This window comes from Eleginops maclovinus, chromosome 17 (genome assembly GCF_036324505.1).
Source record: "Eleginops maclovinus isolate JMC-PN-2008 ecotype Puerto Natales chromosome 17, JC_Emac_rtc_rv5, whole genome shotgun sequence".
In the NCBI taxonomy this organism is placed as follows: domain Eukaryota; kingdom Metazoa; phylum Chordata; class Actinopteri; order Perciformes; family Eleginopidae; genus Eleginops; species Eleginops maclovinus.
In genome coordinates, this window is record NC_086365.1 from 13,485,566 (window position 1) to 13,504,292 (window position 18,727).

Consider the following 18,727-nt stretch of genomic DNA (forward strand, 5'->3'; position numbering starts at 1 on the left):
TTTCCGACAGATCTCCAGGCGATGGACCAATCACAACAAAGGTAGCCAGCTAACCAATCAGAGATGTTCTTCGTGCTTTATTTCAGACAGAATCTAGCGCTGTTTTCGACATCAACAGCTTAGACTAAAATGATCATAAATGACATTGCATGAAGGACACTCTCAAATCATTGTAGGATCAAGATGTATGGACTCCTGGAGGTGTTTTATGCGATAATGTTTGGGATGTGTCTATGTCGATGTGCTTTACAGGAAAAAGTTTGCATTAGTAACTTATTTTGGAGCAGGTTGTTGGTATTCTGAAGGGCAGGCCTTTGATCACAGAACAAATACGTGATCATCGTTCCTGATTAGATCTGCTCTCTCCACCCGTGACGCACCGCTCCGTGTGTCATCAAAGATGCTGTGGCCTTTGAACATGTCGGGGAGCTGTAATCACCTGCTATACCCAGAACTTTTTTATAGCATTTTCTTTTTCAAAGTTCAAATTATATCGTTTTTCTGTAGATTCAACACTGAAATGGTTCAGAGCTTATCTAACAAGTTTGTATTTTCAGACAGGAACGTTCGGACCGGCCAATTTTCTTTCAATCACAGCCATATAGGACATTATGCTAATCTGGCGTCTGAGACTTCCTTTGAAGTGCAACACTTTCTCCCTGCAGCAAGCTATTTTTGGTTAACCTTTGACTGACTGGCAGATCACACTGACATACTTTAGCATAGAATATGAAATGACTAGCGGTACAGCTTTTTGAACCCACCTCGGACATGGTTACTCTCACGTTAACTACACGTTAAAGAATTTATTGAACATGCAAAACCTACACATACAGTCCAGTTGTCAGACATCAAAGTCGATTAAAGCGCATTTAGTCTGTGCAATGTCCTTCATATAACTTCTGAGATTGTCCAGTTTACACATGGTATAAAAAAGAGTGATGAAATGGAGAGAAATAAAAGGTGATAGAATTAAATTAACACTAAAAAGGTTGGTGAGAGGCCATAAATGGCTTCGATGCTGATGTCACCTCCCGTAGAACATTGTGCATCCAAGATTTTCTTTCAGTGAGAAGTGGAGTGATACAGTTTTCATGTTTTTGTTGAGTCTAGACACGGATTAAGCTCTCTGTGTCAGCAAATATGAGTTTAGGGATGATCACAGTGGCAGTAAAACCAGAGTCTTGTAGAATTGCTAATCCCTGCTGCACACATCCACACTGGTAAACAGGGAGAGACTGATGGAAATAGAACGAAAAGAAATCAAATAAATGCTTAAGTTCATCAGGGCAGTGATGTCATCCTCGAGAAGTCACCTTCAGGGGTCGACGGGGTAGGCGCTGACCTCATCAGAGATGGACAAGTATGGTCGGAGAGAAAGGGTTAAGTGTTATCTGGGGGGCTGTATCTGGATCTGCTCTGACGCCCTTGACTGAACCGCTATGGTCCTTGTACCTGCATGACTGGTGATAAGGAGGATGACACATCTGCGCGGTCGCTCATAGTCTTAGCAGTGACGGCTGTTCGTCATGCAGACAGGGTGTATGCCTTTTGGGTGGAAGTTAACAGAGTTTATGTTCGTTGAACTTGTACTTTGGAGTTTGGAAACACAGTATAATAGATAGAAATATTCCACGTTTCCCGCTGGAAGCTGCAAGATCCACTTACAGTTGTAGCTTATTCCATTTATGCTGCAGACAAACAGTCCCGGTGGTGCATTTTGATTTTGCGCCAGGAGTAATACGCATCAGCAAATGAATAATGGTGATTTCTCTGAGCGCAGATAATGTGACTGGCATCTTTACCATTAAAAATTCAACATCAGGGACGCATTGCCCACCAGTTTTTAAGTCTGAGCACCAAGTGTCATTGATACTCATTCAACCTCACTTCCAACTGGAGTCCTGCTCTCTGCCATGTGGTCCACGCGTAGACGCTTGATCAGGAACGCCACGTTGGAAGCAGGTCTCTGTAAAGACTGTGATCTCTATTCTCCCATTGCTGGGCTAACCCCTCGCTCACAAAATAGGCCACATGTGGTGATTGTCTCAGGGTATTCTGCACTTCATCAATCCCCATGCTTCATCCTCTCGTTCGAAAGAGAGTCCCACTGTTAAATGCCAAATGTGCTTCAGTAATAAAGACAAAACATAACAGAAATATAGCAGAGTTGGAGGATGTTGGAGTTGATATGTCGAACAAACATAAAGATTTTACCCGTTGTTTGTGTCCCGTTGAAACAAAGAGGCGACTGATTTCAACCCATAATAGAAATTGAGTATATAACGAATCAAACGCACTTATCTTTTTCCAAACCTAGCTGATTGTTCTTTTGTTTGCAACACATTCAGAGTGCAATGCAGACTAAAGCAGTCCTATGAAATGTTGTATAGAGGCAGCATTTCCAATGTTACTGTTTGTAGGTTTGTTAAATATGGAATATGCTATATCTGATCAATGATTGAAGGCTATCGGCTAAAGGGCTATGAAAGATGATAACGCATCTCCAAACACTGCCATGGAAAATACCAACCTGAAGACTATAGGTCCACAAACAATGGGACCTCTCTTAAATAAGTGAATGATATGCAGAATAACTGCAGTATTATTTGGATTTCCTTATAATAAAATGCAAATATTAGTCCTAAATTAAGTGCTATTGAAATTGACACGCTGTTATCTGGCAATAATTACGTTTCGGTCCGAACACATTTGCGATGGCAAATCAGCATAACTGCTAATGTGACGGCAACACTGCTCTCTCAATCCATCTTAACAGCATCGCATCTTCTTCTCTCTGCTCTTCCTTCACTCCCTCCTCTGCTCCCTCACCCCTGTGGAGAGAGAGACCAGTTGGGCTGGAAGCTAATTTGAAGCCAATCAATACGGGTCTGTGTTCCTTCCTGTTTGTGTCAGCGCAGTCCGGTGCCCTTGTCTCCCTGCCGGCAGAGAGGGAGAGGGAGCATCTGTTTGGTGACCGTCACTCTCTGACTGTAAATCCATGGCGGCCACTAATCACTACCCACTTTAACAAGCATTGTACTGAGTGCAAAAGTCTATCTGATTGAATCTAAATGAGATTGATTGCCATGCCAAATCCAGTTGTCAAATGTGGGTGCAGACGAATAGCCCTCTCAGTAACTTCATTACCTGCAGGGATGGCATTTTAGGTCCTTTTTTTTGTATTGAATTTCTAGCATTGGAATGGATTGTGTTGTGTATACGCAAACAGATGCACTCACACACACAGATCCACAAACACACATGGCCCTTCTCTTCTCTTCCCTTGCAGGCAACAACACTGATGTTCAGATGGTAAACCTGGCCAAGATAAGACAAGTCCCCTCCTTCTTCCTCCATCCCCTTTTTTTCCAAACAGCCAATGAGAACAGTGTCTATTCATGAGCCGGAGTAGGATGAGGCAAGTGTAGGCAGCCTGCCACAGGAGGAGGTGTGTCTCCGTGAGCCAAAAGTGTGTGTGTGTACCAGCATGAGCTCACATTGAGAGAAGAGGTGGTGGAGAAGAGAGGGTGTATGTAGGCATGCAAGTGAGAATCAAGAGAAGGAGTGACAGGCAAGAGGGAAAGAGGAGCCAGGTGCTTTATACTCATCTTACCACTGATACACTCCCCACAAACACACACACACACACACACTCTGAAGGAACTCTACTAGAGCAGTGAGCTGATACACGTGGGTGTGTGTCAGTGTGTGTGTGTGTGCGCTCGGAGGCAACAGAGGGGATCTCTGAGGATACACGGATGAGAAAGAGGAGTGGGGGAAGCCAAGGAAGAGGAGCCCGAGTGTGTTTCGCCCCGGGGGGAGCTCACACACACCGCAGACAGCACACACACGCCAGCAGGCACTCTGCACTGTTTCCCTGACAACTAGAATGGGCTGCAATTTGTGCACCTTGCAGAAACGGGAGGAACACTACAAACTGCTGTATGAGATTGCACAGGTAAGTGAGACTTCAGGAGGAGGTTTGGTGCGGGTGATGATGGGAATTATCACCGTGATAAACTTAACACCAGAGGCAATGGTGGTAATGATGGCAGGACTGATTTCCCTCCAAGGAGAGGAAAAAAGTGAGGAAAAAAGTCCTTTTGAGAAGGGCGAGGGAAGAAATGGAAAAGGGAAATGTACAAAAATGAGTTACTTCTAGGCAGCCAGGCGGAGAGCCAGTGTGTGTGTGTGTGTGTGTGTGTGTGTGTGTGTGTGTGTGTATTCCTTTCTCCATCAAAGTGAGAGGAGCTAGTTATTTCTCCTCAGCAGCAGCAGATGTGAGAACAAGTTCAGCTCTTTTTCCCTGCTCTGGCTCCAGGGGAATTCATCACATCTCCTCTTGCCTGTGACTGTCTAGAAGCAATACAGTAGAAAGAGAGACCAGCAAATCCATTCTGCTTTGTAGTCTGTCAGAACTGGACTTGTTTTTTTTGCCAAAGAAATACAATAAACTACATCACATGTTGTGCTGCATGACAACAATATACAAGCAGAAGGGAAAGAGAAGATGTTTGCCCTGACACTCTTGCTGTCACGTCTCATATTGTCATTATAAGCCTGTGAATGTGTAACTTGTCATATGGTACCGGGCTTGTCTGGTATGTGTTGATTAGATAGGGAAGTGTCAACTGCGACTGAAAAGGAGTCCTTTCCAATGTGGACGAAAAAGTGTTTGTTCTCCCTGATTGCTTTAAATTTAAACACAGAGGGAGATAAACCTGAAGTGTTGGTTCGTATTTTTACAGCAGCGTGTGGAGCTGATAGTGGGGAAACACGTGCTCTGGGTTTGCTCTGTTGTTGAAGTACAGTACGGGGCGAATACGACGCCACGATTCATTCATCATTTAGTACCTTGCATGGTTACAGACAGCGGGGAAACTGTATACGGTATAATGAGCTCTCTTGTTCGTTAGTTTGGAAATGTAAAGCATACACTTGTGGGAAATCAACTCACACTGTTTCCAATAATAATGAAAGTATGGTTTCTTCTTTAAGAAAATACATTATCACGACCCCACAGGTCCATCGCTGCCGCACGCTGCTTTTATGAACGTTACTCACAGCACCAGAGTCTCAAGCTCATTACGCTCTCCGGCTAAATGGCCCGTGCTTTAATGAGATGGTGGATGTCTGTGGTGGGTGGAGTGCTAGAAAATTAACCTTGTCAGTTAAAGGAAATCCTAGGAGGTCGTGCTCCTTTAATACCGTTGATGTAAATTGAAAACCCTAGCTAGAACAAAGGGATAAGTATAGGAACAATTGAGTGCCTATTTAAAAAGGGTATGGATGACTTAGTTATAATGATACATCATCATCATCATCATCATCATCATCATCATCATCATGAAATACATTTGCATTCTTTCCTATGTTAAAGAACTAGCATGTAGATAAAGTACTGTACTGTGTTTGCTTGGACTGAACTACACTGCACATGTGGCATTAGAATATAGAAATACTGTATATCGAGCATCTGTAAATGAGGCCATCTTTTATTGGCATAACAGATTGTATCATAAAGAAAGGTGGTTTTAAGGAGAACATGAAAAATAGCCTATGGTTTCTTCCTATCGTTGCATCAAACTGTAGATATCCTAGCACTCTGTCCAAAAATACTATGTTTGTTTGTCTGTAGTGGTTTGTAATACTCGTGTAGAGGGGATAGTTTTTACTGTCAAACAGTGGTGACTCGCCTTCCTTTTGGAGACAAAATGCAAGTGCACACATCCTGAATCATCACATTCTTGGGCGAAACCCTGGTTTAGTTAGGGTAGGTTAGCAGGCAGCTGTTAAACACACTGCTGTGTGCATGCGACAGTCGGCAAACACCTACAGTTCTCATTACCAGTGTGAGAGGAAGAAATAGAAAGGACAGACAGCGCATCAGGCAGTAAGTGTGTCAGTGTGACTCTGTCCTGAAACTTGATGCGGAGGGGATTCTGCAAGTCCAGGGAGACTCCTCAACCATCCCTCTGTCTCATGTCTCTTTTATAAATCCAGACACATTTCTTCTCCTATCCTTTTTCACACTTTCTCCTTCTCTATAACCTTCATTAGTCTTCCTCCCGCTCTGGCTCTCTGGCTCTCAGCAATCTGTTTCTCCCCTCTTTGATTTTATTTTAGCGCTCACACAACACTACAGACTCTAAAACTGTTTTTTTTCCCCCCGTCGTACTTCCAACAGTGCTACACACTAGGACACCACCTGCTCATTAAACCAGTGGTAAAGCAAAGGATGATACTGTAGCTGAAGCAGGGGTACAGCAGGTGCATCATGGCACTTTCGGGAGCTTTTTGGACGAACTGTTGGGATAATTCTTCCACTCGTCCCTGGATACTAGATGTGATGCAGCTCTCTTGTTTAGTGTTCTATTAATTCTGCCTGAGACCCAATTGAACTGTCCAATATTTTAAGACGAGCATAATGTTGATTAATGCCTGGTCACAGCATCATTCAATTGGATATATGTTATGGTACAATTCAATAATTGTAGATGGTGAACTTTGATCCACACAACTACAGTAACACGATTACTTATTGACAGCGACTAAGCTATTTGCCAAGTAAAGGTTTCTTTTTTTTTGTGCGGTCTGGCTAGCTATTGGTGCTAATGCTAACAAAGGCTACAAGGCTAACGATTTTCTGACTTGTAGTACTGGAACGTGGAATTCTGAAAAGAGGCAGAGAAAACTTCTGAGGGTTCAATCCCATCAAGCTCACAGAGAAAGCAGGTTAACGGACGGTGTTGAAGGTGAATTGTTTCACCCCACCAGCTCCTGGGTTCAGTGGTCAGAAAAAGCCCCAAGAAATCCAATTAGGTTCAATAACCTCTTTCTTCCTCTGTAGTCCAGTGAGATCTGTGTTTCCTCCTCACAGGTGTGACTCATTGTCTTGATGAGCTTCCTCCACCTCTCAGGTGTGGCTCGTTTAGCCACTCCCCTTTAATGTCAGCGATGAATATTGCTGTATTTTCTTTATTTTTCATTTTATTTCCCCTGTCCTGCAACAAACTCAGTTCAACTCAGATGTGACGTCATTCCCAGCTCTGATACCCTGACTTCAACTTGACTAAAGCTTCTCTAACCACATTTTTTTTTAAAGAAATGCAGGTGGGCGAGGCTTTAAGGGGGGATTTTTATTTTAACAACCACAAAGAAGCTTCTATGGTAGGGAGAGCGGCTATTTTGGACATGTTTTAATGAGCTCCCCTCCTCAAAATGGTTATATGTGTGGAACAGACATGTCCAGCATCCCCACCCATTGGTAAAACTAATAGAGCATTTCAGAGGCCAATTCCAGTGTTGAGCCTGCAGGCCTGCCTCGGTGTCTCCAGCACTACAGTGGCTATCTCTGTTCACACAGCTGCACGTTTGTGACAGGAGCGCTGGCTGCCCAACCCCTGCTGCCCAGTGGCTACTGAGAGATTTATGACTCTTGTCGGACAATTTACATTCAACATTTCATTTGTGATGTTGTGTATGTGTGTGTGTGTCTCTGCACACTCGCACCTCGGGGGGTTTATTCTGGATGCAGCGATTGCCATTCCATGTATTTTGATTGTGTCAAATTGTCCTACAGAGCCTCAGTGGACCTGTGTGTTCTGTCCTTTTAGTTGTACCAAAGTCAGCCCTATTGTATCAAACAATAACACAACTAGCCACCAATTCCTCTGTAGATAAACCTCTTTCTGCTACTGGAGATATTAATGCAGTTTTCCTGATTAAAATATATGAAACTAAACAAAAGCATAACATTTTTTATGGCAATTAAGTTCGATCTGGTTCATTTTCATTCTGTGGCTTCTGCATGTTGCTTCTGCATGTTGCAGGTAACCTCTGTTTTATTATACTTGAGGCATTCATTATATTGAAGCCTGTATTATTAATGTATAACCAGAAATCTTCCAACTTATTTATGTTTTCAGTGTTACTGGGAATCATTTCCAAAGCCTTGCACAAGGAATTCATATGAAACGGTTGAATGAGAATATTGGACTTCACTAGAAAGACAAAACATGCATTTCATATGTACCACATTTACAAGGATATTACCTTCTTTTTTTCACCCTTATGTAAATAATATACGGTTGTGACCCAGGCCCAAACAGGGCGTGATTCTGTCCTCCGGAGACAGGTGCTGTGCCACATGTCCAGCCTGGTAGACAGCATGGAGGGGGCTAGACAGTCACCTCTACATCCCACCTCCTATGGTGGCCAGAGAGTGGCACACAGAGCAGGGGAAGCTGCAGTCAGACCCGCACAGCCGTCACCTCCATATGGCCACCGGTCCTCGACCACAACTACATCCAGAGAGGGATGTGGAATATGTGGGTTGCTTTGGAAAAACCCTTTTTCCGTTGACTTGGTTATGTCAAGTAAAACACAAGCTGATTTGAAATAGGTACGTTTGTAACATTTCTACAAGCATAAATCAGAATAAGTGAACAGGACACAAGCAGTCGTATTCTGGGTGAGAGTTGTGGTGTTTTTACACCCATCCTTCAAACCTTCCTCAGAGGTCCAATGTCCACGATGATAACACATGTATTTCTGTGTCAAAAACCAAACCTAATCCAGAAATCCCCTGAAAAATGATGTGGTATTTTCTTTGTAGACTAAGATGACATAGTTTGGAAGAGATGTAGGCTAAGGAAGTGGTGTTGGAAAAAATCTCCAAAGTTCTCAGCGGATTATAATGAGATCAGAGCACGACAGAAATCTGGGATGAATATACTCTTCTGCTCCCAGAGCTCTCAATTTTTGGTTTCTAAAAGTTGCTTTCGATGACAAGCAGGGTGTGAAGGGAGGTGGTATTACCTGATTCATTAGCTGCTCACTTATCAGATTCTCAACCCTGGTCTCCTCACTTTCTCTCACTCTCTCTCTCTGCTGAGATTTGAGCTGTTTCCGAAAGCGAAGAATGAAGTGACCTTTTCAATTTTTCTTCCCGAGCTTGTCTTCCTGTCTGTCGGGGTCATTGAGTTTGACCTTTTCACCTGTGATTGTAATTCCACTTGACAAGTCTCTCTCTCTTCTTTCACTGGTGCTTGGATTGTGTGATTTTGAGTGGCGGTTTTGTAGTGCCTGTCAGAAAGTGGAACACATTTCTCTCTCTTAACTCGCATTTGATTCATGTGGTCGGTCTTGTTTCATCTAAATCAATCACAAAGGAGAAAAACGATCACACTTTCACAGCTTAGAGTTACTAAATTATAAACTTTGAGTCATAATTTCCCCCCTGTAAAATGTTAGTGTTATGCAAATGAAGCGTGCTGTTGAACTAAGATCATGTGGTGTCTTCCATCATGGTTACAGTTGCTCGTTGGAGCGCACCATGGCGCATGATTTAGAGGTTCATATGCCCCTGTCACCAGCACTGTGGGTAACACGTCTTCTGGTGACCGGCCAAAATTGGAAACAGGAAATGGGTGACAGACAGGTTAATGCAACACTTAAAGGAGGAAACAGCACCTTTGTGTAGTTGTGTGTGTGTTTACTTATTAGAAATATGGAAACGATTGGTTATTTTATCTTACTGTAAATGAATTGTTGCATGTGTGTGTTTCCTTGCAGTGGGTGACGTTCAAGCCACTTTCATCCTGAGTGCATGTGTGTGGGGTTGGGATGTGGGTGCGGAATCACCAAAGTCAAGAACAAAAAAAACCTGGGTCCGGCATGTAGCGGGACACAGTAACAATCGCCGCTCTGCTCCAGCAGCCAACGATCTCCCCCTGCGTTGGCTCTGATAAGCCCATGATGAAAGCCCTTTCTGTGGGCAGTGACACTCCTCACCCACCCCCCTCCTGTCTCCCACTGACATGATGCATGTTTACACAACTACATGGCATTGTCCAGTGGCAGATATGGCTATTTGCTCCTCCTGTGTACATTCATATACCACACAGAAGGGAGATCTCACAGGGTCCGTCCATCTATCAGTTTTACGGCGCGTTTTTTCTTTTTTACGACTGTGTAAAAATGTCATTCAAGCTCTCAGCGCCTGACAAGAGGACTTATCAGTTGTTATCAGCCTCTAGCCGATTACCATACTCACCAACCGGCCAAGTGGCCTGGCCAAGATGATAGGAGGTAGGGACAGGGAGAAGGGGGCAAAGAGAAGGGTGGGGGGAAAATGGAAAGGTAGATGAGGGGAAAAAGGTGTGACGAAGAAAGAAAATAATGGGAAGATTCTGTGGTAGTAAAGCACGAGATGAAAGAAGCAAAGCCGGTGAAGAGGAGACATCAATAACTCCTTTAAATCCCCCCATTCTCCCTCTTAACCTCGCCTCTTTCCAAAAGTCTCGCCCCCCTCCCCCTGCTGTCACTTATCAGTCGCCAAACACAGTTTCAAGTCCGTTCCATCCGACTGCCCCTGTGTGTCTTGCTGCTTGCTGCCTGTCTATTCGACTCATTAATACGTGACCCCGCCCTCTGAGGTGCCTCAAATTATCCCTTGTAGAAAAATATAGAGATGGAGGTCTCAGAGACAGTCATGTCTGGGAGGGAGTCCATGCCTCGGTGTGTGTGCTCTAAGCCAGTGATTGTTATACGGTCTGAAGCCAACCTTGTGCCGGATTAACCCAATAATGCACCTCATGGCACACGCTGCAGGCTATGTTTTGTCAGGTTAGACAGATGTTACCGAGAACCATCTGGAGAGGTTATGGATATGTTGCTGCTAGAAAAATGCTCCCTACAAAAAAGTGCACAAAACTTTCCCCTAGATATTTAGCCGTTTCATGGGGAGAAATGCTAAAACTCTTCTTCTGAGACATAAAAACATCCTAAAAATTAGCATACATTTTCTCTCCGGCAGATATTTGTTTGAGTTCTTTACCAGCGAAGGTGCATCTGAGACTGAACGTGCGTTAAACTATAAAAAGAAAACTTGCACCTCTTTTTTTTGTGCTGCTTTTTCTCCTGTTTGCCAAGAATCACACATGGGGGGGAGACAGGGTCTTTGATACCGGAACAGTTACACAGCATCGTTAACATTTAAAGCATGTTGCATTGATGATGTTTGCCCGGAAAGCCACCGTGACATCTGCTCTACGACATATTGTCAAGGCATCATAATTTGTATGAGTCTTGATAAGGCTGTTAGCTAAATGCTTAAAAATGCTAATGCACTGTTGCACCGCCACTGCCGAGTGTGCTCTGAACCCACAGGGTGGATGCTGGGTCCAGGTGGTCCAAAGGGAGATTAGGTTACAGCAGGGCGATGGTTTTGAATTCCCACTTAACCAACTTGGGTTTTGGAGTCATTAGGCCCACTCAGAGCCTGGAATCGAGTCCAGTTACAGATAGAATGACACTAAACCATCTGCATAGTAGGGGGGATGATTACATTTAGCAAAGGGTGTAACCAAGCCTTGTGTTGATATGGGAAAATGCCCTCAGGATCGAGGAAGCTCTCTTTGTTGTTGTTGGTTTGAGGAAAGCTATTAGATTGTCTCGTCTGTGGTGCAGTCTCCTTAAATCTTACAAGGCGTTGGATGTAAATTATGGCTATAATATCTACATATCACCACGACCACATGCTTCTCTGTTGTACATTTCACAAACGTTGGTGGAGGGATATCTCTAACTAATCCAGTCTTGGTGTGTTGCCTGTTTTCCCCAACGCACAGAGCAACACGTCGAAAGAAATTCACAACATGTCAAGAGTTGTTCAAGCTGAAATCCTCCAGAGAAATGTATTTCAGTGAAAATAAACCCTGAAGAACAATCCAACACTGTGTTCATTCTTCTGCCCTAATGAAAGAAGTATGAAAGTAAGAAGACGGAACTAAAAAACACAGCTTTCTGCAGCAAAAGTAATTGAGTCTGACCGGTTGGACCAATATGTTCTCCCTGATCTGATGGCCCTTTGGGAAAAATGACTGTTTTCACATCTGCCAAAGCTATGGTTAAAGTTCTGGCAGGTGTAGAATTTAACAAACAATATACACTGAAGGCACAGCTGTGTCTCTAGTGCTTTCAAGTCTTCAACAGCTTCCACTTTTTTTTTTACAAAACTGCAGACATTTGAACATCCATCATTCCTGGCACTTTCAAAACTTCTTCTTGCTGTTATTGTTAGCGCTCAGGTTTATAGAATCGGAGGATGAAACCCTCTTTATTAGTCACATACATGCACACAGCAGAGCACACACAGTGAAATTGGTCCTCTGCATTTAACCCATCGTAGTATTAGGAGTTTAGCTTGACAGTTCAGTTCTAACGTCAAAACAAGTGAGTAAGTGGACCTTGGAGATTGTCTTGTCAACGCAAAGGGAAAAGATTGTAGTAAGTTTGAGGATTGGACTGTGAGTTTAAATTCAAACGGATCAACACTTATTTCTCTAAGAAGTTTTCCAAAAACAATGTTTCTAGTTTTGCTTTAAGTTAAGGTAATCAAACACACAACCTATGCTTTGTTTCTCCCATGATACAGTCTTTTTTCCCTCTTTGTCCAAATCTGCACAGATTGTTCTAGGTCAGTAGTCCTAGGCGGTACTTTCCCATGGATGATTCATCAGTAAAGCAAGAGGCAGGGAGGTAAGGGTGGTGGCTAAGCTCGTAGCATAGTCTGGAAACTCTGGTCTAAATGCATAACCCTGACCCTGACAGTATTTTCTTCGTCTGACCCTATGGTTGATTATTTTTTTATAAAAAGAGGTCGGTCTAATCTTCCCGTATGCAAACCTTCTTCAGTCAGTCATCATCAATACAAAATGCATCTCTACCTGATCACTACAGTGGTTTGATTTAGAGTCAATCTGTGACACAGACTGAACGCAGTCACTAATCATACGACTGATAACTGTTGGTGGCGGATGTGATTAGCCCTTCACTCCGTCATATTGTAGACTTCCTGGAACTGTGAATATATTTTGAGTCTTGATTGAGACGGTGTCGAATCAAAGGTAAATTGCACCAGAGTGTCTTTCACCTAACAAACCAACCGTGCACTTGAAGGTATTTTTCATTCCTAGATGAGCTCTTCTCGGCACACACAGTGTGAGGTCGTTTTTCTTCTCCAGCAAAGGGGAGGACTGGGAAAGCTTCACGTTATGAATAATGCTAATGCATGAGGTTCTTCAAGTGAACATAAACATGCGTCACTTTAAAAGGAAAAAGGCGAAGGTTTGGTAGGAGGAGAGAAAAAAAGCAGAGTTCACACTCCAGGCGTCTTTAAAAAATATAATTTTATGCAAAAAGCAGCACATAAATCTTTTTTTTGCACAATAAAATGTTTTCACTTTCCAAGCTTTAGCATGTTTTGCTAATTATGCCCCTGCATCCGGAGCTCGCTCTTTTTGCCTTGAACCAAAACGGAGGCCCCCCTTTTTTCTGAATTTTACATTAACCCTTATCTCACTGATTAATGGTGTAAATAACTCAATACTGAATAACTTTGGGCCCAACTTCCAAAGACTTTCCCTTTGGAATCTGGTCTTAATTCAAGAGGGAATAACAAAACGTGGCGATGTTTTTCTGTTACATAGTTATGAGTCTACAAAAGGCTGCAAGCGTTGAGAGGCTATGCAAATTTCAAATGTATTCAGTCAGCATTCATTTAGACTTAATTCTATCTCTCTGGGCTGCATGAGCTGTCACTTTCATGGCTCTTCTTAAACCTGGGCCATTGTGTCTGCACTGTAAGGCATTTATTTCACTTGAAATGTGTTGGATTGGCAAAAAAACAACAACAGGTCTAGGCACAGTTGGTAATTAAGTAAAGGGTCATTGATGAGCTTTGTGAGTTATTTTCTGGAAGATAATGGAGATCTTATAACACAAAGGGAACGTCAGTCTACTACACCTCTTCCATCATTGGTTTTGTTGACTTTAAGAATAACTCCAGTCTTGTTTTCGAAATGCTTGGATGGAAAATGTATGTTCAGCTTTACCATACAACACATAACCTCCTTGTGAACTCAGCGGTCTGGATGAATAATGTGGATCTAATTCAAACTCATTGCAAGTATATGTCGAGGGGTTGGAGGAAGGGCCTCTGTATTGTTCGGCCCAGCTCAGTGGCTGTTGTTTTAATGGCAGATGAGAGATTAATGGCAATCTAACGACTGTAGGGAGGACACAGCGCAACAATAGAGACCTGGCACAGCACAGGCCAAGTACATTAGTCAGTCAGGACTGCATCGGTACTCACAATGCATAAAATGTAGAACATCGTTCATGTGCGGATGAATGCAGATTGAAAACAAAAGATTTGTCAGCGAAGGAGTTTTGCAGTCGTCTGCTATCGGCGCAACCTTGATCCTCTCAAGGAAAACAAACTGAGCTAATTCACAAACTGGCCAACCCCCCAATGTGACAAAAGAAGGATAATTTATGCATCACCCGACATGGTGTGCGAGGAACAAGAGCGTGGCTGGATGCTCCACTCGTGGATCGGGGTAATTGTGATTTGGTTGCTAGGATGTTGAGTGTAATGAATGTCTTGTTGATGCAGTTTGTCATAACCCGTGCCATCCGCGGCTGCTTGAGGACACAGAGCCTATTAGTTAAACACAGACACATTGGCCCGGCCATGATGTATGTGCGCGCCAAGCAGAAGGCATTTGTCATCCCTGATGTATCCCTATCACATAGTAGCACATGATTGCCATTTGAATAAAAGTAAATACTCATATTGTCATTCCATAAAAGCAGAATACAAGACAAATCCTATTTCATTTCAAGGTTTTACCAGTGGGGAGTTTCTGTAGTCATGAAACATAATTGAAAGGAAGCCCGCCTTGCATGTGGAAGTGGCACAAAGAGCAGGAAATGAGATGGCTCTCACTGGTGGATGATAACCTTTGATTTCACTCACTTACATCAGAAATGGCTGCTTGGAATGACAGTCACAAGTCAACGGTCTCTGATGTCTGCCAGCCTGTTTCTACCGCTGCTGTTGTCACGCTGGGGTTGGGAAGACAGACATGCGAGAAGAGCTGGAGCAGAAAACACCCCCGAGACACACAAAACACATAGGTTGAAAGAGAAAGCCGTCTGTTTTTAGAGTGCTGTGACAATATGCAGTGTTTTAAACCACTGAAACTCAAATAAATGGGCTGATTTAGAGGGACAATGATAGACACAAGCAGAAATAAACCCAGTAAGACAAAGAATAGAGAATGAGGGGTTCATAATATTTCCGCACAAACTGGCTCAAAAGATCAACGGCCGATGAGATTTGAATGCAATCACAGCATAAAAATAGTGTTTATTTTCTACTATATACATTTAATTGAACGACTGACTTATTGTTCTGTTGGTCTTCGTAGCGTTTCCATAATTCTAAATGAGAAGGTTTTGCATGTTTCATTCTCTATTACCAGACAACTTTGTAACTAATACATTTTGTAATTTGGTAGTTATACCAACAACATGCTGGACATAGGGGCGTAGGGATGTTGAAGTGTAGAGATATTGAATAAATTGAAAGGGATCGTTGGTGCAAATTCTGGCTGAATAAAGATATAATTCTGAGAAATGATTTTGTGTTTTAGCCCTCCATTGGAAGGTAATAGATTATGATGCAAGGCAGCAAAGCCGATCTTGTTGATGGACGCTTCAGCAGTGCAGATACTCCATGATGAAGGGCTTAAACGCAGGATAACCAGCTGAAGGACAGTACAATATCCTGTTACTTTTAGCAGACATGCTTTTAGAGGGACTTGAGAGAAGCACTGGTCTCTGCTGTTGCTGTGAGACAGTGACAATGTATTTGAAGACACTCTATTGGTAAAGGTTTAAACATTTTTAAGGCTCCCTCTGAAGCTCAGATCTAAAAACCTAAAACAAGCGAGCCCTGTGAAGAGCGATTCCAGGAGAAAACACAGTCTAATCTACCGCGCACAGATACTGTGTGATGTACAAGGGATTGACCCGAGCGGGCTACTTAACATCCGCACCGACAGCCGCAATTTAATCCACGTTTCATGTTGTCACGCGGTCGTCCCTCCACGCAGAACTAATTGGTTGTTTTTGCCTGTTGTGCGGGAGCCCATGTCTGTGAAAAACTGTGAAGGACACTCATTACAACTTGTAAAGACACTCGTAGGCAATGCAATCATGGATGCAGGCGAGCACATAAACACTGAACTCTATCTGGTAAATAAGGGACCTAATAAGAGCACTGAGCGAAATCTCCTTGAACCCTGTGCCAAAGTTTACCACACACACAGACACACTCACACACACACACACACACACACACACACACACACACACACACACACATATACGAGAGCCAACGCCGCTACTACTGCTAGCAACACAAACACACATCTCTCGCACTCGCTTCCACGCTCGATCTCCATCTTATTTGCATTTTGGTTAACACTCTAATTGCCTCTCATTAAATACCTTGTCACTTTGATTAATTGGCGTGATACAGAAATGTAAAACAGCAGAGCGTTACAATGCATAGTGAACAGTTTCTGATTGGGAACGACGAGGAGCCAGGCTAAAAAATGCAAAACAGAGGTGAGATTTCTCAAACTTTTAAAAGTTGACTCAGGGTTTTTTGATTCCTGAAGAAAAAGGCACAGTTGGGAGAGTTACGTGAGGTTGAAATGTGACATTGTGACATAGTGACACGTGTAGATGTATGCACTGAGGAACTGATGAACCATCCTTGCGCCTCAAAATGTGTCTCCCCTGGCTCAAATGTATCACATTACAGCATAACAGCAGCCTTTTACCCCACAGAGTAATCATAGTCTGCTTGTAAATTGGCTATAATTGTGGTGAATTATATACTTTAGCCACTCGCGGCCACATCTTACACAAAGCAATTGGGTTCTCTATATCCTTTGAAATGACAGGTGCTGTAATTGGACAGGAAAGTGAGAGGGGTTATCATAGAGGGGTCTTTTCACTTTTTGACTGCTGAGCACAAATTAGAAAAACTAAACTTCAGTGATGTCTTCTAGTTGAGGAAGCATGATGTAATACACCAACACCTTGATAACAAAAGTTCTGTGACAAAGAGACATTTGAGCTAACCCAAGGAGCGCTAACGTTGGAGTGCTAAAGGTCGAGAGAAAAAAATCAAACTCTTCACAAAGGAATTTAAGTTTACTTAAGAAGTTCAAAACTAATCTCTAAGTCCGACAAAACGTGAGCCTCCTGATTTAGCACCTGACTCTAACCAATTACAAGGGAACTATTTAGCATACAGGGCATCTTGCTAACCAAACTAGCTAGCTTAATTTCTCCATCCATCCATCCATCTTCTCCCGCTTTTCCGTCAGGGTCGCGGAGGTAACAGCTCCAGCAGAGAGCCCCAAACTTTCCTTTCCCTGGCCACATCAACCAGCTCTGACTGGGGGATTCCAAGGCGCTCCCAGGCCAGCGAAGAGATATAATCCCTCCACCTGGTCCTAGGTCTACCCCTCGGTCTCTTCCCAGCTGGACATGCCTGGAACAACTCCCTAGGGAGGCGCCCAGGTGGCATCCTCACCAGGTGCCCGAACCACCTCAACTGGCTCCTTTCAACGCGAAGGAGCAGCGGTTCTACTCCGAGTCCCTCCCGGATGACTGAACTTCTCACCTTATCCTAAGGGAGATGCCAGCCACCCTGCGGAGAAATCCCATTTCGGCCGCTTGTATCCGCGATCTCGTTCTTTCGGTCATGACCCATCCTTCATGACCATAGGTGAGGGTAGGAACGAAGATGGCCCGGTAGACAGAGAGCTTTGCCTTCTGACTCAGCTCTCTTTTCGTCACAACGGCTTAATTTCTCCCCAAACCCTTAATTGAGCATTTTCAAATAGTTTATATCTATGAAATAATATTACACTTAACGTATTGCTCACATCAGATAAAGTATAAGTATGGAGACAAAGAAGGGGGCAAAAAAAAAGGATTATTTCAACCCCATCACTGTGCAGTTTGTCACACAAGCATCAAAAGCATCATAGTATTCTCATCCCGCACGAGGCGAGGGGTCAACGTGATTCGGTTGACCGAGCATGACCCACCGGTTGCACAGCCTGCCACTCAAATGTATAAAACCATCATCTTCTGTGCCACCGGTGATATTGCACGTCTGTTATTATTGAAATGAGACATTTATGACAGTGAGCGCTTGTCACATGAGAGCCTGCTCCTGAAGCATCTCAATGCCGCTGAAGGAGGAAGAGAAATGAGATTTGACAGATGATTGGTGCGAGCCACCTGCGCTTCCTCTCGCATCCCGTAATGCCAATTTCAATGTAATCTGACGTCTATTGAGCTGAAGTTCACAAAAAATCATGATCTGGGGGATTTATGGAAGGTAGCTGGTGTCTTTTCAGAGGCAGACGAGGTGTTTGTTGAATGGAGCTAGGGTCTCTCGCAGCTGATTGTTTCGTTGCCCATTGTAAGCCTATTCAGTCTGAAAAACTGCCATTGTATAGTCGAACATAATGCAAACAACCACATTGTAGAGCTGTTGTAAGCCTGTGGGGAGTTGATGTAAATTGGGTTTGTGTGTGTGTGTGTATGTGTGTGTGTGTGTGCTTGCATTTGTTCACAATGACACTGAATCTATCCGATTTAGCTGTGACGTTGAGTGGTTTCCATCACACCCTCTTATCTCTTTGTAGCAAACACATCCGGTCTCACACACACACACACACACACACACACACACACACACACACACACACACACACACACACACACACACACACACACACACACACACACACACACACACACACACACACACACACACACACAC

General features: G+C 43.4%; 1 protein-coding gene across 1 annotated transcript in view; it reads left to right on the plus strand.

The window, feature by feature from the left end:
* The first annotated feature begins 3,599 nt into the window (after positions 1-3,599).
* The window catches only part of pdzrn4 (PDZ domain containing ring finger 4), a 31,275-nt gene continuing 16,147 nt past the window's right edge, over positions 3,600-18,727 (plus strand). The window contains exon 1 of the mRNA XM_063905759.1: positions 3,600-3,961. Within this exon, the coding sequence (XP_063761829.1) occupies positions 3,893-3,961 (69 nt within the window). The 5' untranslated portion in view covers positions 3,600-3,892. The remainder of the gene's footprint in view (positions 3,962-18,727) is intronic.